This window comes from Salmo salar, chromosome 19 (genome assembly GCF_965601325.2).
Source record: "Salmo salar chromosome 19, fSalSal1, whole genome shotgun sequence".
In the NCBI taxonomy this organism is placed as follows: domain Eukaryota; kingdom Metazoa; phylum Chordata; class Actinopteri; order Salmoniformes; family Salmonidae; genus Salmo; species Salmo salar.
This window is the reverse complement of record NC_138309.1, coordinates 32,291,691-32,318,390: the sequence shown is the minus strand read 5'-3', so window position 1 is coordinate 32,318,390 and position 26,700 is coordinate 32,291,691. Positions and strand designations below refer to the sequence as shown.

Genomic DNA, 26,700 nt, shown 5'->3' with positions numbered 1-26,700 from the left:
CGTGGAGGCAACACACACTACTGAGCCTCATTTTTACTTGTTTTAAGGACATTACATCAAAGTTGGATCAGCCTGTAGTGTGGTTTTCCACTTTAATTTTGAGTGTGACTCCAAATCCAGACCTCCATGGGTTGATAAATTGGATTTCCATTGATTATTTTTGTGTGATTTTGTTGTCAGCACATTCAACTATGTAAAGAAAAAAGTATTTAGTAAGATTATTTCATTCATTCAGATCTAGGATGTGTTATTTTAGTGTTCCCTTTATTTTTTTGAGCAGTGTATATGTCTTTTAAGATAAATGCCATGACGGCCGCGGTGCAATTTAGAAATAGCCCAAAAACCTTGTACCAATACATTTTCACCCGCGACATCGTTTTCAAGGTAGCCCAATTTACAGAAAACTACGAACATGGCAACACTGCAGCCCCCCCCCCCAGCCCCCCCCCCCCCCCCCCTCCCCCGTTTCCTGACATATGAAAGCCACTCCCCTCCTCACGATTCCAGAGAATTGAAACCAACAACTGAGCTGAGACAGTAGCAGTAGGTTACACCGAGTCTTAGTAGTAATATCAAAGATCTTCCTCTCTGGTATGTATCGAATTCGCTGTAGTAATGTGGCTGAAACTATAGAACTTTTGAATCAAAAAAAGTTAAGTTGTCTAATCTGTGTAGGTTTACTGGATCCGCTGAGTATTCCCTGTGGACAGAGTTACTGTAAAATCTATAATGGTAACTGGGTTCAGGATCACCAAAATGATCCCTTCCACATCTGCCTTAAGTGCAGACAGACGTACACCCCAAGACCTGAACTATATAGAAACACCAAGCTTGATGAAGTGGTGGAAAAAATAGAAAAGACTGGACTGCAAGCTGATGACACTGGATCTGGAAACATAGTCATATACTCCAAGTCATATACTGAGGAAATACTGAGGAAACATACTGAGGAGATACTGCGCAAACATATGCTGAGAAGTCAGCACCTGGTCAGCATGAACAAGGTATGGATAATAACTATTTCCTTCTGCAGTGACAACTACATGGAGTAGATGTAGAAAGAAGGGTGGCTTATTATGAAATCATAGCTGTAGCCTACTTTGTACAATGTACTTTGGATGTGTCGGGTCGCGTAAATTCGAATCTGGTGTCAGAACAAAGAGAAACTCTGGTCTCTAGTACTGTTTCACAGTTGTTTATTAAGCTAAGTAAATAGTGATAAACGCAATGTTCGTATATACGGGCTCACTGTAGCACCTCGCAGGGCAGACAGAGAACTGAGTGACACATCCTTTGCTTTTCATTAAATACTCTGACAGAGATAGTTCCCGCTCACTGCTGGCCTGTCAGAGGGAGGATGAGCGTGGTTTAAACTTACTCATCCTATCGTTGGCGTGCAGGCTGGTCCCAGCCTCTAGACGCATCTTTGTTGCCAAGCATAGTTGTCTTCTAGCTTATCTTCGTGTGTGTACCCGAGAGTCAGACACCCAAGGACAGTGCCTGTTCTTGTGCCACAGCCATTCTCCCCTCTATTAGTTCCTCACATACACCTGTCCTTGAGCGGCCCCACAACCAGGCATTATGTGTGTGTGTGTCACGAGTCTACTCTGCCTACACTACTAGCCAGCAACCCTCCAGTTAGTCATGTCTATTATATGTTGCTCAATCTATGTTAATACAATATAAACCTCTTATGTTTAGCATTAGTATTCATAAGTTATGCACCACAACTAATTTTATTATATAGGTTTAAATAGTTTTATTATATTGGTTATGCAAACAAATAGTTGGTCAAACCCTAACAGATGTCATGTGAAGATTACACTGGCCCCACCCATCTACCAGACACAGTTCAAGAACAATCCAAGATTCAGGAAGAGTGTATCACACAGAGAATAATGTTCTAACACCACAGTATTATTGCCTCAATACCACTGTGTGTTTGCCAACAGAAAAAGATGAGTGGGAGCAAGACACGCAAACAAGAAGCCCAGTCACCAGCTCCCTCTTCCAGCAGACAGGACTTGGTAAGCTCTGGCAAGTGTGTACAGTGGTTCCTCCTTTAAAAGTTGTCAGCTTACACCGCAGGACTAAGAGGTAATTTGTGGTTTAGTACGGTACCCTGCGTCACCACTTCATTGCTCCAGACCAGAGCAAGGGGGAGTTAGAGCACTGATTGTGCTTTTGTGTCCTACTGTGTCTCTAACTGACAATGAATGGGTGTCATAAACCTGAATAGAAACTGGTAATTGTGCACGACTTCAGTATTACTTACTAAAACTGTTGTTACACTTAGATATTTATTACTTTATTTTGCTCTTACTGTAGTGCTGTAGGCCACTCCCGACAGGTCACATTGTACAGCGCCTGAGTGGCGCAATGTTCTAAGACAGTGCATAGCAGTGCAAGCTGTGTTGTTACAGATGCTAGTTCATTACCCGTGCCGGTCTTGACTGGGAGCCTTATGTGATAACAGTAGATTTTTCTCCCTCTTAAAAACAGAAATAAATCATTCTAAATAACAAACTGGATTTATTTACAAATTAGTAACAATGTCTCACCCCATGTTCAAGAATTGCCTTTTTCTCCCCACCCCACCACACTGGCAAAACTTTAAGGGGCATTGCACTAATAATGGCGCTGACTAGAGAAACGTTCCCACTGTTCTGTTCTTAGTGCCAGTCTGCATGTTCAAACTAAAACAATAACTAATATTGGCATCTTTATGCTTTCATTAATAAAATAATGATAAAAATACTCTTTCAAAATACCAATGTTTATTTAGTTATGGATCCATAATGAATTACTATGGGAATAAATATCACTGAATTACAGAAATCCTCCAATCCTCTATATGTCCTACCTTAGGCAACATGATTCTCACTAGTGTTGAGTAATGTGTTGTTAAGTGGTGTAGGTCTTATTTATTTAAAGAGCACATTGAAGATAGAAGCAATAGGATTTGAGGCAATGGCCTTCAACTATTTTAGCACCGTTTTGCGCTGCTCTGAGACAAGCATTGGGACTGGTCTTGATAAATCAATAAGATTTTTATTTTCACTGAATCTCCGTTTGGGTATTAGTTAGCCTAGAATTAGAAAATTAGGGTGTAGAAGTGTTATGCTCTTAGTGTAACCTTTTTTTAACTAGGCAAGTCAGTTATGAACAAAATCTAATTCACAAGGACAGCCTACTCCTTCCTCCCCGTCAGGGAATTGGACCCCGGTCTCCCGCGTGCCCGCAGGAGACAGGATTTTTAGCTAAATAGCCCAGTACTGTAATCCCAACCGTCACGATTTCTGTTTCATCCTAATGGAAACCCAGGGGGTTCCTTGGAGTAGAAACACCATAATATTAATCAAATTAATTAAGCAAGTACCAGTCAAAAGTTTGGACACACCTACTCATTCCAGAGTTTTTCTTTATTTGTATTATTTTCCATATTGTAGAATAATAGTGAAGACATCACAACTGTGAAATAACACATATGGAATCAGTTAAAAACAAATTCCTATTTACAAGGACAGCCTACTCCTTCCTCCCCATTGGGGAATTGAACCCCGGTCTCCCGTGTGCCCGCATTCTCTAGTACAGCTGTTGTTGAAGGCTATCAAATGCTTCTCAAAGATGCCCTCTGGTGGTCAAACTAGCGCTAATTTAGCATTAATGGTACCAGTGGTTGGCACTTAAATAAAGTGCCATAGAATTCTGCAGCACCATGCAAGCTGTGCCGCAATACGCTGCAAGTTTTAAAGGAGAAACCACTGTATGTGCACAGTTGGTACATGTGTGTTCAGTAATACCCTCCTGATTTAATATTGTTGGTGATATCATGCTCCCCCCTTTTAACTTGAATGTCTGTATGTGACTGGCTCACCTGCCCCCAACTTATAACTTTAAGGAGTTTCAGGATCCAGAGCCAGGGAAGATACAGGAACTGTATGCCCAAATGGATGACATCCTGGATAGGGTGACTCAAAACAACTTCCACCAATCAATGAATGCAATAACTGAGCTCACCATGAACACAGAGGGCAGACTGAGGGCCATAACTGACCTCATATATGAGAGGGCCATAGCACACCCTGCCAGCTCTGTGGTCTATGCCAACATGTGCCACTACCTCATGGGGGTAAGTCTCTATCTGTACAATTCTCCGTCTGTCTGTATTTTGTCTGTCTCTCACAAAGGTGATTGCTATTTTTTTTGTAAAAATGCCAATGACCAGACATGGAGAACAGTTGGACATCTTACAGATTTTGCCTTTAATCATCTGTTACAGTGCAAAGGGTTTAACACTTTCTAGGGCAGTGTTCCCCAACTGGCGTGTCTTTTTATTTATAATTACATTTTATTCATAAAATCTGTTTTTATTGTTGGGCACAAGACTGACTGTAAAAACACCAGGAAATCAGCTCTAAGTAATTTTAATTTTGGAAATATGTTCATGTGATCATATACAAATGTATGCAAGGTTTGAAATTAATGTTTTAGTCCGGTTTCTTTCGGTCATTTTGCAGTCTACTAATTCTATGTAATTATGTTCCGGCCCCCCGACCATCCTATCAAGAAAAAAAATCAGACCAGGAATCTAATTGCTGATTCCTGGTCTAAGGGGTCGGGCATAGGCAACGATTCAAAGGTAAATGCACAGGAGCCAGGTGCAAACAAAAAGGCTTATAGTAAGAAAAGGCTAATTAAATCCTGGCTCTTAGACTTTAAATTTAGAAAACAAAAGCATGAAGTCCAGAGGACTAATCTATAGCGCAAACCATAAAGGTCTCAGCCATTCCGCTCTACCCAGCGGTGAGAGCTGCACACCTTTTAAGTCTTTAGGCAGTCAATTAGAGTGTTGCCACACCCTTGTAAGGGAACAATGCTCAGCTGGAGCTTGTTCTCCTAGCCAACATTCCTGGTGCTGGCTTGGCCCTGCTGCACCACACCCACTAATTTGTTTTTACCCCCCCCCCCCCTCCCCCCCTGCATATCTTCCCCCCTCAGCTCAAAGTACCCACGGCTGCCGTACCAGGAGTGACACAAAATTTCCGCAAGATGCTTCTGAACCGAGTCATGACAGACTTTGAGAACATGGGGAGGGACAGTCATGAAATCTTGCAGAAGAAGATGGACACCATCACCAAGGTATCACATTCATCTCTTTCGACGCACTGCCCATTACATTATAGACCAACACTTTGAGAAATTCTGATCTAAATTATATTAATCCCTCAGCATTTTACTGGTGCTCTAATGCATAATTGATTATGTGCCTTAACCTTGCATGGTGTTCTTCCCCTGAATTGATCATTGGAAAACGTTTTCTTATCTAACTAGTCACACATCGTATACTATAGTTTAATTTGTTTACTGATTCCTTCCAGGAGGAGGATGGCCAGCAACTGAGGGAAGAGCTGGAGGAGGTCAAGGCCAAGGTGCGGAGGCAGTCTCTAGGCAACATCCAGTTCATGTGCGAGTTGTACAGGTTGAAGATGATTACGGAGGCCATCATGCACGACACCATCGTAAAGCTGTTGAAGAACCACGAGGATGATTCGCTGGAGTGTTTGTGCACCTTACTCTCCACCATCGGCAAGGAATTGGACTTTGAGAAGGCCAGGGTACAGCATTGTCTCTGTCCATCCTCCCATCTGTCTGTTTTTTATCTTTTTTATTTAGTTTAAATCCATGATAGCAAAATCCATGGCATTTAACAAGTACAGTGCATCATTTTTTATCACAAATGATCTGATAGATTAATCCAATAGATTCAAATCTATCAATCAGTCAAAAGCATTCACTTGGACTGTCTACTTCCACAGCCCAGAATGGATCAGTACTGCAACCAGATTGAGAAGATTGTGAAGAATAGGACAATCTCCCCCAGAATCACAAGCATGCTGCAAAATGTGCTGGATCTCCGAAAGGTATGACCAGTTATTCTTCTTATTGCTTTTAACATCCATATCTAACTTCTTGGATGTCTCTTTTTTTGCTCTATGCTCTAAAGCCCTAGTATGTAGTTTATATGCATCAATTTCAGGAATTAGTTCTGTAAGTTCTATAATTGATTCATTATTGCATTGTCGTTTATGTAATATTAGTAATGTTTTGTGTGTGTGTTGGGGGGGTGTGTGTATGCATTTTCTCTCTAGACAGAAATACCCCAGCTTGCTGAAAAGATGGAGAAGACCAGACTGCAAGCTGACGATCACACTGGACCTGCAGATACGGAACCTCTTTTGCGGCCTCATTATAAGTCATCACCCATGAAGAAACAGGAGCTGATTAGCATATTTACACCACTACAGGAGAACGTATGTCCTCATGATGATAAACTGAAAGCTGAAGACCATGAGACAGACTCTGCAGGGAGGGCTGCAGCAGGGCGGGCTACCAAGAAGGTATTCATGGGATACCGTTATAGGCTAAGGATAAGAGGTACATAGAAATGTTGCAGGCTTTACCCATCAGCTAGTGTAGATAGACATATGTCAACCTGAATAAAGATCATGCTGATGTATGTGTCACAAAGGGATATGTTTTGATCCATTGTGTGATGCCAATTACAACTGTCTGTATGTTTGTCCACAGAAAAAGGTTATTGTGCCCTTTAAAACATGCCAGCAGATAATCCAGGAGAGAGAGGAGGAGCTACAGAAACTGAGACAGGAAGTGGAGTCTCTAAAGGTCAGACATCAGGGGTGTATTCATTAGTCGGATTCCATTGCAAAACGTTTTGTAACGTAAACAAGAATTTCTATTGGACAGAGTTAAGCGTTAAAAAGAGGGGCAAAGTTCTGTTTTTTTTGTTACCGATTTGCCTCATGATCTGTCAACTCTCGCACATTTTCTCTGACCTTCACATTGGAGTGCTGCTGCAGGCTCTTTGCATATCTTGACCAATCAGATTCACGGAAATCACAGGTAGCGCAGACCATGCACAACGCAAAAAGCTCAAGTCGCGCTCTCCACTTTGCTCTGGTATTTATTTAACAAGCTGATAACACATCACTCCCAACAAACACAAGCAAAAACTCTTACATATATGTGGCAGCCTATACACCTATACATTTGCGATCTGACATGCTGTATTGCATGGAAACAATATTATTTTTCAGTCCGATCAACTAAGCTACTTACAACAGCAGCTGCGTAGTCTAACGTATTATGCACCCCCCACCCCCCCCCCCCCCATATCCTGCTTTTAAAAGGTCATTCATATGAACAAGTTCAAGGTTGCAGCAGTTTGACAGGGCTTTCATCTTCCCCAAGGCCAGGAGTTTTTCCAGAAGTTTTTTTTAAAGCATGTGACTTGATTAGAAAAACTCTGGTCCCATCAGGTGAATCACGTCATACTGTATAAGGTCCGGAATTTCTTCTCCTTCAATGAGGAATCAAGCAAGTACAATTGATATTCATCCCATGGCTCCGTTATTCTCCACCGTTCTCCCAAAGTGTGCAGCTGCACACTCCCCATAATGGATTTAACAATGATGGATTTAACTCCCTCCAGCCAATGCATTTCAATTATAATCAAGACAGGGAGTGTGCAAGTCCATACTTTGGGAGAAGTGTGGAGAGTCGGAACAAAGCAGATGCTTAACAAACTTTCTGAGACAAACACCTTGAAACGGACGACTCTTTCTCTCTCTCTCTGTCTTTTGACAGTGCTTATCTCAGGCTACACTGGAGGACGGTGAGAGGTTCTTCACCAAATTGATTGAGACAAGGTGCTCAGAGGTGAGAGAGCGGATCCAAGCAAAAGAGAAGGAGATGGTGAGTGAGGCTGAGGGACTCATACAGACACTTGAGCAGGAGCTTGATGAGCTGAAGAGGACTGAAACAGAGGGTAGGCAGCTTCCACACATAGAGGACGTCCCCCATTTCTTCCAGGTAAGATCAGGAGCTCTCTAATAAAGTGTTACAGGTTTTCAAAAGACAGATTGAGCATTGATATTAAGAAGTAAACATTTTTTGATCAGTTTGAACCAAAAGCAATTACTTCCTTGTATTGGTAGTCATACATATCGTTCTTTACATAAGTGGTCACCCCCTTGGGTTATTTTGTGGTGGGTAATATTTCCATATACGGTACCAGTGAAAAGTTGGACACACCTACTCATTCATGGGTTTTTCTTTATTTTTACTATTTTCCACATTGTAGAATAACACATGGAATCATGTAGTAACCAAAAAAGTGTTAAACAAATCAAAATATATACTGCTCAAAAAAATAAAGGGAACACTTAAACAAGACATCCTAGATCTGAATGAAAGAAATTATCTTATTAAATACTTTTTTCTTTACATAGTTGAATGTGCTTACAAAAGAATCACACAAAAATAATCAATGGAAATCCAATTTATCAACCCATGGAGGTCTGGATTTGGAGTCACACTCAAAATTAAAGTGGAAAACCACACTACAGGCTGATCCAACTTTGATGTAATGTCCTTAAAACAAGTCAAAATGAGGCTCAGTAGTGTGTGTGTCCTCCACGTGCCTGTATGACCTCCCTACAACGCCTGGGCATGCTCCTGATGAGGTGGCGGATGGTCTCCTGAGGGATCTCCTGAGGGATCTCCTCCCAGACCTGGACTAAAGCATCCGCCAACTCCTGGACAGTCTGTGGTGCAACTTGGCGTTGGTGGATGGAGCGAGACATGATGTCCCAGATGTGCTCAATTGGATTCAGGTCTGGGGAACGGGCAGGCCAGTCCATAGCATCAATGCCTTCCTCTTGCAGAAACTGCTGACACACTCCAGCCACATGAGGTCTAGCATTGTCTTGCATTAGGAGGAACCCAGGGCCAACCGCACCAGCATATGGTCTCACAAGGGGTCTGAGGATCTCATCTCGGTACCTAATGGCAGTCAGGCTACCTCTGGCGAGCACATGGAGGGCTGTGCGGCCCCCCAAAGAAATGCCACCCCACACCATGACTGACCCACTGCCAAACCGGTCATGCTGAAGGATGTTGCAGGCAGCAGAACGTTCTCCACGGCGTCTCCAGACTCTGTCACGTCTGTCACATGTGCTCAGTGTGAACCTGCTTTCATCTGTGAAGAGCACAGTGCGCCAGTGGCGAATTTGCCAATCTTGGTGTTCTCTGGCAAATCCCAAACGTCCTGCACGGTGTTGGGCTGTAAGCACAACCCCCACCTGTGGACGTCGGGCCCTCATACCACCCTCATGGAGTCTGTTTCTGATCGTTTGAGCAGACACATGCACATTTGTGGCCTGCTGGAGGTCATTTTGCAGGGCTCTGGCAGTGCTCCTCCTGCTCCTCCTTGCACAAAGGTGGAGGTAGCGGTCCTGCTGCTGGGTTGTTGCCCTCCTACGGCCTCCTCCACGTCTCCTGATGTACTGGCCTGTCTCCTGGTAGCGCCTCCATGCTCTGGACACTACGCTGACAGACACAGCAAACCTTCTTGCCACAGCTCGCATTGATGTGCCATCCTGGATGAGCTGCACTACTTGAGCCACTTGTGTGGGTTGTAGACTCCGTCTCATGCTACCACTAGAGTGAAAGCAAACGCCAGCATTCAAAAGTGACCAAAACATCAGCCAGGAAGCATAGGAACTGAGAAGTGGTCTGTGGTCACCACCTGCAGAACCACTCCTTTATTGGGGGTGTCTTGTTAATTGCCTATAATTTCCACCTGTTGTCTATTCCATTTGCACAACAGCATGTGACATTTATTGTCAATCAGTGTTGCTTCCTAAGTGGACAGTTTGATTTCACAGAAGTGTGATTGACTTGGAGTTACATTGTGTTGTTTAAGTGTTCCCTTAATTTTTTTGAGCAGTGTATTTGAGATTCTTCAAAATAGCCACCCTTTGCCTGGACAGCTTTGCACACTCTTGGCATTCTCTAAACCAGTTTCATGAGATAGTCACCTGGAATGCATTTCAATTAATAACAGGTGTGTCTTGTTAAAATCTAATTTGTGGAATTTCTTTCCTTCATAATGCGTTTGTGCCAATCAGTTGTTGTGACAAGGTAGGGGTTGTATACAGAAGATAGCCCTATTTGGTAAAAGACCAAGTCCATATTATGGCAAGAACATCTCAAATAATAAGCAAAGAGAAACAACAGTCCATCATTACTTTAAGACAAAAATGTCAGTCAATCCAGAATATTTCACGAACATAGAAAGATTTTCAAGTGCAGTCGCAAAAACCATCAAGTGCCATGAAACTGCGCCATGAAACTGGCTCTCATGAGGACCTCCACAGGAACGGAAGACCCAGAGTTCATTAGAGTTACCAGCCTCAGAAAGTGTAGCCCAAATAAATGCTTCACAGAGTTCAAGTAACAGACACATCTCAATATCAACTGTTCAGAGGAGACTGCGTGAATCAGACCTACATGGTCAAATTGCTGCAAAGAAACCACTACTAAAGGACCAATGAGAAGAAGAGACTTGCTTGGGCCAAGAAACACAAGCAATGGACATTAGACCGGTGGAAATCTGTCCTTTGGTCTGATGAGTCCAAATTTGAAATCTTTGGTTGCAACCACTGTGTCTTTGTGAGATGCAGAGTAGGTGAACGGATGATCTCCATGTGTAGTTCCTACCGTGAAGTATGGATGAGGAGGTGTGGTGGTGCTTTGCTGGTGACACTGTCTGTGATTTATTTAGAATTCAAGGTACACTTAACCAGCATGGCTACCACAGCATTCTGCAGCGATACGCCATGCCATCTGGTTTGCGCTTAGTGGGACTACCATTTGTTTTTCAACAGGACAATGTAAGGGCTATTTGACCAAAAAGGAGAGTGATGGAGTGCTGCATCAGATGACCTGGCCTCCACAATCACCCGACCTCAACCCAATTGAGATTGTTTGGGATGAGTTGGACCGCAGAATGAAGGAAAAGCAGCCAACAAGTGCTCAGCATATGTGGGAACTCCTTCAAGACTGTTGGTGAAGGTGGTTGAGGCAATGCCAAGAGTTTGCAAAGCTGTCATCAAGGCAAAGGGTGGCTACTTTGAATAATCTAAAATATATTTTGATTTGTTTAACACTTTTTCTTTTGGTTATTGCATGATTCCATATGTGTTATTTCATAGTTTTGATGTCTTCACTATTATTCTACAATGTAGAAAATAGAAAAAATAAACCCTAGAATGATTGGTACAGTATGTATATGGGTGAATCTACAGAAGTGGTGCAAATTACAGTCCCACCCCAAAAAAACAATAAACAAACAGTTAAGTCTTCAAACATGGGACATTTATTTACATAATGATGTGTTCTAATATAATTCAAGGCATTAACAAATTAATATTGTACAAAGTCATTGTTTATACACCTATTTATATTAAGGTGGCTGTCCCAAATCCTGACTCCTAAACTTCAAGTTTGAAAATAAGGCAATTCATGATTTTTGTAATAAAATAAAAAAAACACTTTCTTATCTTGGCGTCTGTGACGGCATGGGCAGTGCCATTGAGGTTATCTCCATTTTAAAAGTTGCTTGTCCCATACTCTACCAACTGAGCTACAGAGGACCACCATGTGGACAAGTGCACACTTCAGGAGAAAGTTTTTAAATTATAGAGATTCATAGCCAGAAGGGGGGCTTCAATCCTCCAAGATCCCAAACATTGTCATCTAATTGGCCAAAGCATAGATGTCTATAATGTGCTGTACTGTATTCTACAGTACTATGCTATACTGTACTCTATTGTACTCAAGTTTAAAAGTTGACTTGAGTTTCTTACAATTGAAGAAGGGGCCCATGGACTCTTGATCTAGTGGTCTTGAGACCACTCAAGACCACACATTAGGTCTTTAAAGAGCGACTGCCCCTAAATGCAACTTCTCGTTTTGAAAACGGCCTATGTAGCATCGATATGAACAGTACTGACTGGCTGAGTAGTAGTGCAGATGGATTTATTTCAAATTTCAACAGACATGCATTGCTTTAGTAGCCTGGCATAACCATCCTGATAATGGCTCTTATTCAATTCATTTCTATAAACTCTAAATAGAATAGAAATGGAGTTATATGCCTCCTCAGGCTGGTTAGGCAGGTTATTGGTTATTTTCAAATGTTCACATCAAAAGGCTATTGCACAGAAAAACATGGACAGTCGGGTGCATCGCAAGTTCAGAACGTGGACTGCTAGACAGTGACATTTTAAACTAAAGCACTGATCATTGGGAACAAAATCAGAATGACTCCTTAGGGAAAGAAGGCGTAATCCATACATCTAAATAACAAAGTAGGAAGCCTAGCCTACAAAACCCCAAATTTAAAAATGGTAAACTCTCTAAAGGCCTGACCGGATTATTATTTTATTTAACTAGGCAAGTCCGTTAAGAACAAGTTCTTATTTACAATGACGGCCTACCAGAAGGCAAAAGGCCTCCTGCGGGGACGGGGGCTGGGATTAAAAATAAAAAATAAAATAGAAATGTAGGACAAAACCTGGACAACGCTGGGCCAATTGTGCGTCACCCTGTGGGATTCCGAATCATGGCCGGATGTGATACAGCCTGGATTCAAATCAGGGACTTTAGTGATGCCTCTTGCACTGAGATGCAGTTCCTTAGACCGCTGCGCCACTCGGGAGCCCCGAGTGGCGCATGCATGCATACAGTGTATTCAGACCCCTTGACTTTTTCCACATTTTGTTACGTTAAAGTCTTGTTCTAAAATGTATTAAATCGTTTTTTCCCCTCGTCAATCTACACACTATACCCCATAAGGACAAAGCAAAATGTATAAAAGGTTTTTTATGCAAATGTTAAAAAAGAAACAGAACTATCACATTTACATAAGTATTCAGACTCTTTACTCAGTACTTTGTTGAAGCACCTTTGGCAGCGATTACAGCCTTGAGTCTTCTCAAGGTTTCTCAAACCTTGGCACACCTGCACAGCTATTTTCAGGTCTCCAGACATTCAGAAAATTGTCCCGAAGCCACTCCTGTGTTGTCTTGGCTGTGTGCTTAGGGTCATTGTTCTGTTGGAAGGTGAACCACTGCCCCAGTCTGAAGTCCTGAGCGCCCTGGGGCAGGTTTTCATAAAGGATCTCTGTGTACTTTGCTCCGTTCATCTTTCCCTCATTCCTGACTAGTCTCCCAGTCCCTGCTGCTGAACAACATCCCCACAGCATGATGCTGCTACCACCATGCTTCACCGTAGGGATGGTTCCAGGTTTCCTCCAGATGTGACGTTTGGCATTCGGGCCGAAGAGTTCAATGTTGGTTTCATCAGACCAGAGAATCTTGTTTCTCATGGTCTGAGAGTCCTTTAGGTGCCTTTTGGCAAACTCCAAGCGGGCAGTCATATTTGTTTTTTACTGAGGAGTGGCTTTTGTCTGTCCACTACCATAAAGACCTGGTTGGTGGAGTGGTGCAGAGATAGTTGTTCTTCTGGAAGATTCTCCCATCTCCACAGAGGAACTCTGGAGCTCTGTCCGAGTGACCATCGGGTTCTTGGTCACCTCCCTGACAAATGATTTTCTCTCCCGATTGCTCAGTTTGGCCCGGTGGCCAGCTCTAAGAAGATTCTTGGTGGTTCCAAACTTCTTTCATTTAATTAAGAATGATGGAGGCCACTATGTTATTGGGGACCTTCAATGGTGCAGAAATGTTTTGGTATCCTGCCCCAGATCCGTGCCTCGACACAATCCTGTTTCGGAGCTCTACGTACAATTCCTTCGACCTCGTAGCTTGGTTTTTGCTCTGACATGCACTGTCAACTTTGGGACCTTTATATATATATATATATATATACATACATACATACATACATACATACATACATACATACATACATGCATGCATGCATGCATGCATGCATGCATACATGCATACATACACATACACACACACACACAGGTGTGTGCCTTTCCAAATCATGTCCAATCAACTGAATTTACCACATGTGGACTCCAAGTTGTAGAAACAGCAAGAATGATCAATGAAAACATGATGCACCTGAGCTCAATGTTGAGTCTCATAGCAAAGGGTCTGAATACTTATGCTTTCGATTTGTCATTATGGGGTATTGTGTGTAGATTGAGGATTTTATTTTTTTATAAAATTTTAGAATAAGTCTAACGTAACAAAATGTGGGAAAAGGGGGGATTTTTATATATTTTTATGTTTAGAATTGATCTTCCACTTAGATTTTTTTAGAGAGTGACGATTTAATCCATTTTAACCCCACTTTGTAACACACAGGGTGAATACTTATGAAGGGCTCTTAGGTTTCACTGTAACTATTTATATGGACACCTGTTGTGTTTTACCATTTCATCAGTGTATTTACTGTCTTTCTGAATTGGATTTGTACGGTTTCTGATTTACTGAATGTTTATTTGTCTGTCTGTAGAAATTGCCCAGCATCACTGAAGCTTTTGGAAAAGTGAAGAGGATATATGCCACTAAACTCCAAAAGCTATTTGAAAATACCTCCAAGAGACAATTTAAGATGTTTTATGAAATAGGTACTCATTAAGGATTATAGCTGTACTATTTGTTTTAGCATAAACCAGATTCCTTCAGACATAATTCTTATTATTTTTTTATCAACAGTTGAAGAAATGCTGGAACCATACAGTAAGCATTACCATTACAGCACAATTGGCCCAATTTTTTTAAAGGGGCAATCGGGGGCAACAACTCGTCAACCTGCCACTTTTTGGGGTAAACAGCTGAGGGATGGAGCTAGTGAAATGTAACTTCTCTCAAACTCTTAGCCAGTGCTATAGAGGACGAGGATTGACCATCCATGAGATCAAAATTATTGTGTTTTGTTTTTTGAAGCTATGTGATTATTTACAAACAAGTTTTTATATAAGCTCATATTTTGGTTTGTGGTAGAATTAAAAAAGTTGAACTACGCTCACATGGCATTTCTAACTCATGTTCCTGAAGAATCAATGGCTATATTTATAATTTAATTAAAATGGATGTACCAATCCCAGATTGTCTCTCTCTTGCCCTCTTTCTCTCGCCCTCTCTCACAGCCATCACTTCTCTTGACAGACAGGAGGTGGAAGAAAAGGACCTGGTAAGATCTGTCCAGAAAATGTGTGTTTAGTAATAATCTCCTGGTTCTATATTGTTTGTTTACTCCCCCACCTGCCCCCTAATTTATGACTTGAAGGAGGACTTTGTGGACCTAGATACAGTGAAGACAGAGGAAATATATGCACAAATGGATGACATCCTGGACAGGCTGACTCCTAAGAACTTCCATCAGTCGATGAAGGTAGTGAGTGCATTTACCATTGACACAGAGGACAAACTCAAGGGCTTTATTGACCGCATATATAAGAATGCCATTAAATACCCTACCTACGCTGATGTCTACGCCAAGGTGTGCCACCATCACCAACTCATGGGGGTAAGTCTACATGTTAAAGTTTTCTGTCTATTTCTCACCGTCTAAATCCCAGAGGTGATCGCAAAAAAATGACTTGTTTTTGTCTTTTTCCTTCTCTCTGTCCATCTTGCTCTCTCACTTGCTCTCTCTGACACAATAACAACAACCCATCAACCTTCAATGAGTTTTACCTCCCACATATCCTGCCTTTTCAGCTGAAAATACCCGGAGTGACAGTACCTTTCCGCAAGCTGCTGCTGAACCGATGCCAGAAGGGCTTTGAGAAAGACAATAGTAAGATCTTAAAGGAAATGCAGCGAGAACTGGACGCGATCACTGAGGTAGTCAAAATTACTTGAACTTGATCTATACTGAACAAAAAAAGAAAACGCAACATGCAACAATTTCAAAGATTTTACTGAGTTACAGTTCATATCAGTCAATTGAAATACATTCATTAAGCCCTAATCTATGGATTCCACATGACTGGGAATATTATACCTTACATGACTTGTCACAGATACCTTAATTTATTTTTTTAAAGTAGGTGCATGGATCAGAAAACCAGTCAGTATCTGGTATGACCACCATTTGCCTCATGCAGCGCGACACATCTCCTTCACATAGAGTTGATCAGGCTGTTGATTGTGGCCTGTGGAATGTTGTCCCACTCCTCTTCAATAGCTATGCGATGTTGCTGGATATTTGCGGGAACTGCAACAGGCTGACGTACAAGTCGATCCAGAGCATCCCAGACATACTCAGTAGGTGATGTCTGAGTATGCAGACAATGGAAGAACTGGGACATTTTTTTCAGGTTCCATGAACTGTGTACAGATCCTTGCGACATGGGGCCATGTATTATCATGCTGAAACATGAGGTGATGGCGGCGGATGAATGGCACAAGAATGAGCCTCAGGATCTCGTCACGGTGTCTCTGCATTCAAATTGTCATCGATAAAATGCAATTGTGTTTGTTGTCCTTAGCTTGCCTATACCATAACCCCACCACCATCATGGGGCAGTCATTTCACAACGTTGACATCAGCAAACTGCTCATCCATACGCCATACATGTGGTCTGCAGTTGTGAGGCCAGTTGCACATACCACCAAATTCTCTAAAACAACAGCTTATGGTGGAGAAATTAACTTTAAATTCTCTGGCAACAGCTCTGGTGGACATTCCTTCAGTCAGCATGCCAATTGCACCCTGTTTCAACTTGAGACATCTGTGGCATTGGGTTGTGACAACTGCACATTTGTAGAGTGGCCTTTTATTGTCCCCATTACAAGGTGCACCTGTGTAATGATCATGCTGTTTAATCAGCTTCTTGATATTCCACACCTGTCGGGTGGATGGATTATTTTAACAGGGATGTAAACACATTTCTACATAACATATGAAATAAGCTTTTTGTGCATATGGAACATTGCTGGGATCTTTTATTTCAGCTCATGAAACATGGGACCAACACTTTACATGTTGCGTTTTATATTTTTGTTCAGTATACATTACATGCACATAATTTCTCCTCATAATGCCTTATACTTTCTAAACAATTGTAATTGATTTAAAGGGAAAGTTTGAGATTTTGCCAATGAAGCCCTACTTTCCCAGAGTCAGATGAACTCGTGGATACCATTTGTATGTCTCGGTGTTCAGTTTGAAGGAAGTTGCTAGGTAGCTTTAGCGCAATAACTGGAAGTCTATTAGACTTTGTCATTGCGCTAAAGCTACCTAGCAACTTCCTTCAAACTGAACACCGAGACTTACAAATGGTATCCACAAGTTCATCTGACGGGGAAGTATAGTCGTGGCCAAAAGTTTTGAAAATGACGCAAATATTAATCTTCACAAAGTCTGCTGCCTCAGTGTCTTTAGGTATTTTTGTCAGATGGAACTATGGAATACTGAAGCATAATTACAAGCATTTCATAAGTGTCAAAGGCTTTTATTGACAATTACATGAAGTTGATGCAAAGACTCAATATTTGCAGTGTTGACCCATCTTTTTCAAGACCTCTGCAATCCACCCTAGCATGCTGTCAATTAACTTCTGGGCCACATCCTGACTGATGGCAGCCCATTCTTGCATAATCAATGCTTAGAGTTTGTCAGAATTTGTGGGTTTTTGTTTGTCCACCCGCCTCTTGAGAATTGACCACAAGTTTTCAATGGGATTTAAGGTCTGGGGAGTTTCTTGGCCATGGACCCAAAATATCGATGTTTTGTTCCCCGAGCCACTTAGTTATCACTTTTGCCTTATGGCACGGTGCTCCATCATGCTGGAAAAGGCATTGTTCGTCACCAAACTGTTCCTGGATGGTTGGGAGAAGTTGCTCTCGGAGGATGTGTTGGTACCATTTTTTTATTCATGGCTGTGTTCTTAGGAAACATTGTGAGTGAGCCCATTCCCTTGGCTGAGAAGCAACCCCACACATGAATGGTCTCAGGATGCTTTACTGTTGGCATGACACAGGACTGATGGTAGCGCTCACCTGACCTTCTCCGGACAAGCTTTTTCCGGATGCCCCAAACAATTGGAAAGGGGATTCAGAGAAAATGACTTTACCCCAGTCCTCAGCAGTCCAATCCCTGTACCTTTTGCAGAATATCAGTCTGTCCCTGATGTTTTTCCTGGAGAGAAGTGGCTTCTTTGCTGCCCTTCTTGACACCAGGCCATCCTCAAAGTCTTCGCCTCACTGTGCGTGCAGATGCACTCACACCTGCCTGCTGCTATTCCTGAGTAAGCTCTGTATTGGTGGTGCCCCAATCCCGCAGTTGAATCAACTTTAGGAGACGGTCCTGGCGCTTGCTGGACTTTCTTGGGCGCCCTGAAGCCTTCCTCACAACAATTGAACCGCTATCTCCTTGAAGTTCTTGATGATCCGATAACTGGTTGATTTAGGTGCAATCTTACCTGCAGCAATATCCAGTGAAGCCCTTTTTGTGCAAAGCAATGATCCTTGCAGATCCTTGCAGGTAACCACGGTTGACAGAGGAAAAACAATGATTACAAGCACCACCCTCCTTTTGAAGCTTCCAGTCTGTTATTCGAACTCAATCAGCATGACAGAGTGATCTCCAGCCTTGTCCTCGCCAACACTCACACCTGTGTTAATGAGAGAATCACTGACATGATGTCAGCTGGTCCTTTTGTGGCAGGGCTGAAATACAGTGGAAATGTTTTTGGGGGATTCAGTTCATTTGCATGGCAAAGAGGGACTTTGCAATTCATTGCAATTCATCTGATCACTCTTCATAACATTCTGGAGTGTATGCAAATTGCCACCACAAAAACTGAGACAGCAGACTTTGTGAAAATTAATATTTGTGTCATTCTCAAAACTTTTGGCCACGACTGTAGATAGTTTGGGATTGTGGTCATGAAGCCCCCTTTCACTTTTGGTCTCCTAGCCTTTAACCTTACATTGAAGAATTTATTCCCTTCAACTGATCATTGTAACGCTTGTAACAACTCACTAACTTGTACCTTGTTTAGTCCAATGCAATTTTGATTAGTTCAAGGCAGGCTCACCAAATCTCCCTGATTCCTTCCAGAAGGAGGACCAACAGCGACTGAGGGAGGAGCTGGAGGAGACGAAGGCAGATGGGCAGCGGGAGTTGCTATGCAACATCAAGTTCATGTGCGAGTTGTTCAAGCTAAAGATGATTATGGAGGCTGTCATGCACAACTGCATTGTAAAGCTACTAAAGAATGGTGATGATGGTTCACTGGAGGGCCTGTGCACATTACTCTTCACCATCGGCAAGGACTTAGAGGAGGATTCTCAGGAGGCTGAGGTACAACTACATATCATCTGTCTCTTGTCTGTTTGTCTTTCTGATTTATAAATGTGATCACTAATAGCCAGTCTATACTTCCACAGCCCAGAATGGATCAGCACTACAGGCAGATTGTGGTGATCATTAAGAAAAAGAGGACGTCCCCCAGAATCCGCTACATGCTGTGTGACGCGATGGACCTCAGAGAGGTATGACACGTATTAATGTCAATTGACCTTCAACTGCTGTTTGTCTTTGGTTGTCTGTGTGTGTCTCTCTCGCATATCCTTTAATCTTATATGGCTGATATTAGATTGTCATTTTTGTTGATGTTTTACACTGTTCTCTTTCTCTAGCTCAATTTGGGGAAAAATAAAGACAATTGAAGCCAAGAACCAGATGTTTTCTATGAGGTTAAATGATGTCCCGTGTAGCTCAGTTGGTAGAGCATGGCGCTTGCAACGCCAGGGTTGTGGGTTTGATTCCCAAGGGGGACCCGTATGAAAATGTATGGACTCAATACTGTAAGATGCTCTGGATAGGAGCATCTGCTTAATGACTTAAATGTAAATGTTAAAACACACATCGATCACATTGGAAAATTATATTGAAATATTGATAGTTCATAATAATTGAGTCATAAGATGTACCGTATCCTACAATAAATTCATTTTTTTCCTCTGCAAATTTCTGTCTACTTTATTTGTTTAATTACATGTAAATATAGTGAGACTGGAGTTGAGTTCATGAGATTGAAGGAGTGGCATGGGAAACGCCACCGTAACTCACATCAATATCGACTGGAGATACCATCCACTGGCACTAAGTGATACAACACCCACACACTACCTGGTTTGCAATCCACCCATTTTTCAGCCTTCTAGTAAGAAATTCACTACCATTCAAAAGTTTGGGGTCACTTAGAAATGTCCTTGTTTTTGAAAGAAATCACATTTTTTGTCCATTTAAAATAACAACAAATTCATCAGAAATACACTGTAGACATTGTTAATGTTGTAAATTACTATTATAGCTGGAAATGGCTGATTTAAAAAATAAAAAATGGAATAGCTAAACTCAGCAAAAAAAGAAATGTCATCTCACTGTCAACTGCATTTATTTTCAATAAACTTAACATGTGTAAATATGTGTATGAACATAAGATTCAACAACAGACATAAACTGAACAAGTTCCACAGACATGTGACTAACAGAAATGGAATAATGTGTCCCTGAACAAAGAGGGGTCAAAATCAAAAGTAACAGTCAGTATCTGGCGTAAGTACTGCAGTGCAGCTCCTCATAGACTGCACCAGATTTTCAAGTTCTTGCTGTGAGATGTTACCCCACTCTTCCACCAAGGCACCTGCAAGTTCCCGGACATTTCTGGGGGGAATGGCCCTAGCCCTCACCCTCCAATCCAACAGGTCCCAGATGTGAGATCCGGGCTCTTTGCTGGCCATGGCAGAACACTGACATTCCTGTCTTGCAGGAAATCACACACAGAACGAGCAGTATGGCTGGTGGCATTGTCATGCTGGAGAGTCATGTCAGGATGAGCCTGCAGGAAGGGTACCACATGAGGTAGGAGGAATTCATCCCTGTAACGCACAGCGTTGAGATTGCCTGTAATCACAACAAGCTCAGTCCGATGATGCTGTGACACACCGCCCCAGACCATGACGGACCCTCCACGTCCAAATCAATCCCGCTCCAGAGTACGGGCTCATTCCTTCGATAAAGACAAAACCACGACTCGTCAGTGAAGAGCACTTTTTGCCAGTCCTGTCTGGTCCTGCGACGGTGGGTTTGTGCCCATAGGCAACGTTGTTGCCAGTGATGTCTGGTGAGGACCTGCCTTACAACAGGCCTACAGGCCCTCAGTCCAGCCTCTCTCAGACTATTGCGGACAGTCTGAGCACTGATGGAGGGATTGTGCGTTCCTGGGGTAACTCGGGCAGTTGTTGTTGCCATCCTGTACCTGTCCCGCAGGTGTGATGTTCGGATGTACCAATCCTGTGCAGGTGTTGTTACACGTGGTCTGCCACTGCGAGGATGATCAGCTGTCCATCCTGTCTCCCTGTAGCGCTGTCTTAGGCGTCTCACAGTACGGACATTGCAATTTATTTCCCTGGCCACATCTGCAGTCCTCATGCCTCCTTGCAGCATGCCTAATGCACGTTCATGCAGGGACCCTGGGCATCTTTCTTTTGGTGTTTTTCAGAGTCAGTAGAAAGGCCTCTTTAGTGTCCTAAGTTTTCAGAACTGTGACCTTAATTGCATACCGTCTGTAAGCTGTTAGTGTCTTAACGATCGTTCCACAGGTGCAAGTTCATTAATTGTTTATGGTTCATTGAACAAGCATGGGAAACAGTGTTTAAACCCTTTACAATGAAGATCTGTGAAGTTATTTTAATTTTTACGAATTATCTTCAAATGGCAGGGTCCTGAAAAAGGGACGTTTCTTTTTTTGCTGAGTTTACATAGGCTCACAGAGGCCCATTATCAGCAACCATCACTCCTGTTTTCCAATGGCACATTGTGTTAGCTAATCAGAGTTTATCATTTTAAAAGGCTTTTCATTAGAAAACCCTTTTGAAATTATGTTAGCACAGCTGAAAACTGTTGTTCTGATTAAAGAAGCAATAAAACTGGCGTTCTTTCGACTAGTTGACTATATGGAGCATCATCATTTGTGGTTTTGATTACAGGCTCAAAATGGCTAGAAACAAAGACCTTTCTTCTGAAACTCGTCAGTCTATTCTTGTTCTGAGAAATGAAGGCTATTCCATGTGAGAAATTGCCAAGAAACTGAAGATCTCGTACAAAGCTGTGTACTACTCCCTTCACAGAACAGCGCAAACTGGCTCTAACCAGAATAGAAAGAGGAGTGGGAGTCTCCGGTGCACAACTGAGCAAGAGGACAAGTACATTAGTTTCGTCTAGTTTGAGAAACAGACGCCTCACAAGTCCTCAACTGGCAGCGTCATTAAATAGTACCCGCAAAACACCAGTCTCAACGTCAGCAGTGAAGACGCGACTCCGGGATGCTGGCCCTCTTGGCAGAGTTGCAAAAAAAAAAAGCCATATCTCAGACTGGCCAATAAAAATCAAAGATTAAGATGGGGAAAAGAACACAGACACTGGACAGAGATATTACTTTTTCTGTGTAACTCTGCCTGGAAGGCCAGCATCCCGGAGTCGCCTCTTCGCTTTTGACATTGAGACTGGTGTTTTGCGGGTACTATTTAATGAAGCTGCCAGTTGAGGACTTGTGAAGCATCTGTTTCTCAAACTAGACACTCTTATGTACTTGTCCTCTGTCATCTCACATGATTAAATTAGGCACTAATTTATGGATTTCGCAAGACTGGGTAGTGGTGTAGCCATGGGTAGGCCCACCCACTTGGGAGCCAGGCCCAGCCAATTAGAGTGAATTTTTTCCACACAAAAGGGCTTTATTACAGACAGAAATACTCCTCACTTTCATCAGCTGTCCGGGTGGCTGGTCTCAGACAATCCCTCATTAGAAGAAGCTGGATGTGGAGGTCCTGGGCTAGCGTGATTACACGTGGTCTGCGGTTGTGAGGCCGGTTGGACGTACTGCCAAATTCTCTAAAACGACATTTGAAGCGGCTTATGGTAGAGAAATTAACATTACATTTTGTGGTAACAGCTTTGTAGACATTCCTGCAGTCAGCGTGCTAATTGCGTGCTCCCTCAACTTCAGACATCTGTGGCATTGTGTTGTGTGACAAAACTGCACATTTTAAAGTGGTGACCTTGTATTGTCCCCAGCAGCACAAGGTGCACCTGTGTAATGATCATGCTGTTTAATGATCTTGATATGCAACACCTATCAGGTGGATGGATTACCTTGGCAAAGGAGAAATGCTCACTAACATGGATGTAAACACATTTGTATCAGGTGTTGTTTTGTGTATCAATTCATAAACCATGTGCCATGGAATTGGCACATCAAAAATCTAGAGGTATCTGTGTATCAATCCACCGCATCCACCGATGTTGCACTTCCGCATCTGCGGTGGAAGGTGACACATCTAGAGTGATGTTTGTCAGACCATGAAACATCCTGAAAATCGGTCTTCTCACAAAATCGGCTGTAGCGTCCGAACGGTTTAGCCGACAAATTCTTATGACCACTCTATGGAAAAATGAGACTCTCACTAACAAGATGGTGTGCTCTCTACGACCCCACCACAGGCGTCTGAAGTCGGTACAGCCGATCTGCCAACTTCTGTCTGTAGCGTCCGAACAGTTTGGGCTACACACTAACCTGATCTTTCTTATATCTCTTATCTGTTGTTCCATGTAGTGAATCTGTTATTCAATGCATTTGTATTGGTTATTAGCAGTAAGGACAATTTTAAAAAAAATCAAAAACATTTTAGATATCTTTTTTTATACTTTAAGGGGTCTTAAAATTCTAAATGAAATAGTAAAATGATTCTTGTTATGACCTTCTGAAAATAATTCCATATACCTTAATAGACTGTTATGGGTTTTAATGCGGGGCCGACAGACAAGTTCATACGACTTCCATTTGCCTCCTCCATTTTTGTGGTAATTCTGATAGACATTTCCATATATTTTTGTTAGCTGCATGTGTGACATACAGTTGAAGTCAGAAGTTTACATACACCTCAGCCAAATATATTTAAACTCAGTTTTTCACCATTCCTAACATTTAATCCAAGTAAAAATTCCCTGTCTTTCAGTTAGGATCACCACTTTATTTTAAGAATGTGAAATGTCAGAGTAATGGTGGAGAGAATTATTTATTTCAGCTTTCATTTCTTTCTTTCTTTCAACTTTGGATTTATGCTTGGGGTCGTTGTCCACTTGGAGGACCCATTTGTGACCAAGCTTTAACTTCCTGACTGATGTCTTGAGATGTTGCTTCAATATAGCCACATCATTTTCCTCCCTCATGATGCCATCTGTTTTGACCATCGTGAAGTGTACCAGTCCCTCCTGCAGCAAAGCACCCCCACAACATGATGCCACCACCCCCGTGCTTCACGGTTGGGATGGTGTTCTTCGACTTGCAAGCTTCCCCCTTTTTCCTCCAAACATAACGATGGTCATTATGGCCAAACAGTTCTATTTTTGTTTCATCAGTCATTTTTCCAAAAAGTGCAATCTTTGTCCCCATGTGCAGTTGCAAACCGTAGTCTGGCTTTTTTATGGCTGTTTTGTAGCTGTGGCTTCTTCCTTGGTGAGCTGCCTTTCAGGTTTTGTTGATATAGGACTTGTTTTACTGTGGATATAGTTACTTTCGTCCCTGTTTCGTCCAGCATCTTCACAAGGTCCTTTGCTGTTGTTCTGGGATTGATTTGCACTTTTCACACCAAAGTGCGTTAATCTCTAGGAGACAGAACGCATCTCCTTCCTGAGCGGTACGACAGCTGCCTGGTCCCATGGTGTTTATACTTGCGTACTATTGTTTGTACAGATGAACGTGGTACCTTCAGGTGTTTGGACATTTCTCCCAAGGATGAACCAGACTTGTGGAGGTTTACAATTGTTTTTCTGAGGTCTTGGCTGATTTCTTTCGATTTTTCCATGATGTCAAGCAACGAGGCACTGAGTTTGAAGGTAGGCGTTTAAATACATCCACAGGTACACCTCCAATTGACTCAAATGATGTCAATTAGCCTGTCAGAAGCTTCTAAAGCCATGACATCATTTTCTGGAATTTTCCAAGCTGTTTAAAGGCACAGTCACCTTAATGTATGTAAACTTCTGACTCTTCTTGGAATTGTGATACAGTGAATGATAAGTGAAATAATCTGTCTGTAAACAATTGTTGGAAAAATTACTTGTGTTATGCACAAAGTAGATGTCCTAACCGACTTGCCAAAACTATAGTTTGTTAACAAGAAATTTGTGGAGTGGTTGAAAAACGAGTTTTAATAACTCCAACCTAAGTGTATGTAAACTTCCGACTTCAACTCCACCGATCCTATTTTATAATATGCTACATGACCAAAATTATGTGGATACCCACTCATCGAACATCTCATTCTAAAATCATGGGCATTAATATGGAGTTGGTCCCCTCTTTGCTGCTGTAACAGCCTCCACTCTCCTGGGAAGGCTTTCCACTAGATGTTGGAACATTGCTGCGGGGACTTAGTGAGGTCGGGGCCTAATGTTGGGCAATTAGGCCTGGCTCACAGTCGGCATTCCATTTCATCCCAGGGGTGTTTGATGGGGTTGAGGTCAGGGCTGTGCAGGCCAGTCAAGTTGACATTTTAGTCATTTAGCAGACGCTCTTATCCAGAGCAACTTACAGTAGTGAATGCATACAATTCATACTTTTTAAATTTTTTTACATACTGGTCCCCCGTGGGAATCAAACCCACAACCCTGGCGTTGCAAACACCATGCTCTACCAACTGAGACACACGGGACCACCAAGTTCTTCCACACCGATCTAGACAAACCTTTTCTGTGTGGACTTCGCTTTGTGCACGGGGGAAATGTCATGCAGAAACAGGAAAGGTCCTTCCACCAAATTGTTGAGCAAAGTTGGAAGCACAGAATCGTCTAGAACAGAGGTTCTTAAACTTTTTCAGCCTGGGTCCCAAATTAGAAATTCTGTGTTTTCCTGGGACCCAAGCTTAGGAAAATATGCAACTATACGTAAATAGCAGTACATTTCATTGCCCTAATGCCTAAAACAAATGCTATATAGACAAAACCAAAAATAACAATGAAATTAAATATTCATATAAATATCTATTTGTTTATTTCTCCCATTAAAAACACTCTTACATATCTGTCTAGGTTGGAGCTGTTGCTGTTAAAATATAATACATAATTTTCATTCTGAACTGGAATAAACTAATTGATCACATCACATAGATGTGTAACAGAACACACACACACACAAGTAACAGTACAGATGAAAAATGGTCAGGCCTACTGTACATCTTACTGTAGAAATTATTGTTAACAGTTCCAACCTAGACTTTCTTTTAAAATACAATACATAAGAAAACAAACACACACACACACACACACACACACACACACACACACACACACACACACACACACACACACACACACACACACACACACACACACACACACACACACACACACAGAGTCCTAATGAGAGGTGTGTGGCTGGTTGAAGTTTTCAACAAGCATGTCTATTCTGGGCTCAGTATTTGACGGGGCAGCACTGAGGTCATGCTCAGCATTGAGACTGTTTCTGTACTTGTTTTTTCAGTATGTCAGAGTTGAGAACCCTGACTCACATAGGTATGTGATGCCAAACTGGATCAGAACACCTACTGCTTTCTTAGTCAGGCAGGAGACCGCTTCCTGCTGTAGATGAGCAACCCAGATCTGTGTGTGTGTTTGCTTCAAAAAGCATCTTGCTTCAATCAGTTTATTCCAGTTCAGAATACAAATTATCACTTGTATTTTAACGTCAACAGTTCCAACCTAGACTAGTTTAACAATAATTTCTACAGTAAGATGTACAGTAGGCCCGATCATTTTTCATCTTCATCTGTACTGTTT

At 42.1% G+C, this 26,700-nt stretch overlaps 1 protein-coding gene across 6 annotated transcripts; it reads left to right on the top strand.

The window, feature by feature from the left end:
- The first annotated feature begins 502 nt into the window (after positions 1 to 502).
- LOC106578729 (uncharacterized) lies at positions 503 to 19,827 on the top strand. 6 transcript variants are annotated; one of them, XM_045702226.2, is made up of 18 exons: positions 506 to 591; positions 676 to 1,004; positions 1,953 to 2,027; positions 3,902 to 4,132; positions 5,002 to 5,142; positions 5,382 to 5,618; positions 5,820 to 5,924; positions 6,153 to 6,401; positions 6,592 to 6,687; positions 7,669 to 7,893; positions 14,356 to 14,470; positions 14,559 to 14,669; positions 14,993 to 15,036; positions 15,133 to 15,372; positions 15,567 to 15,692; positions 18,916 to 19,158; positions 19,245 to 19,349; positions 19,497 to 19,827. In XM_045702226.2, the coding sequence occupies exons 2-18, from the start codon at positions 969 to 971 to the stop codon at positions 19,524 to 19,526; spliced, it is 2,409 nt and encodes an 802-aa protein (XP_045558182.1). In that variant the 5' UTR covers positions 506 to 591; positions 676 to 968; the 3' UTR covers positions 19,527 to 19,827. The 6 variants fall into 6 exon arrangements, with proteins under 6 accessions (XP_045558181.1, XP_014013332.1, XP_045558180.1 ...); XM_045702225.1 differs by having other exon boundaries at positions 503 to 1,004; positions 3,911 to 4,132; XM_014157857.1 differs by having other exon boundaries at positions 503 to 1,004; positions 14,559 to 14,582.
- Positions 19,828 to 26,700: the final 6,873 nt, after the last annotated feature.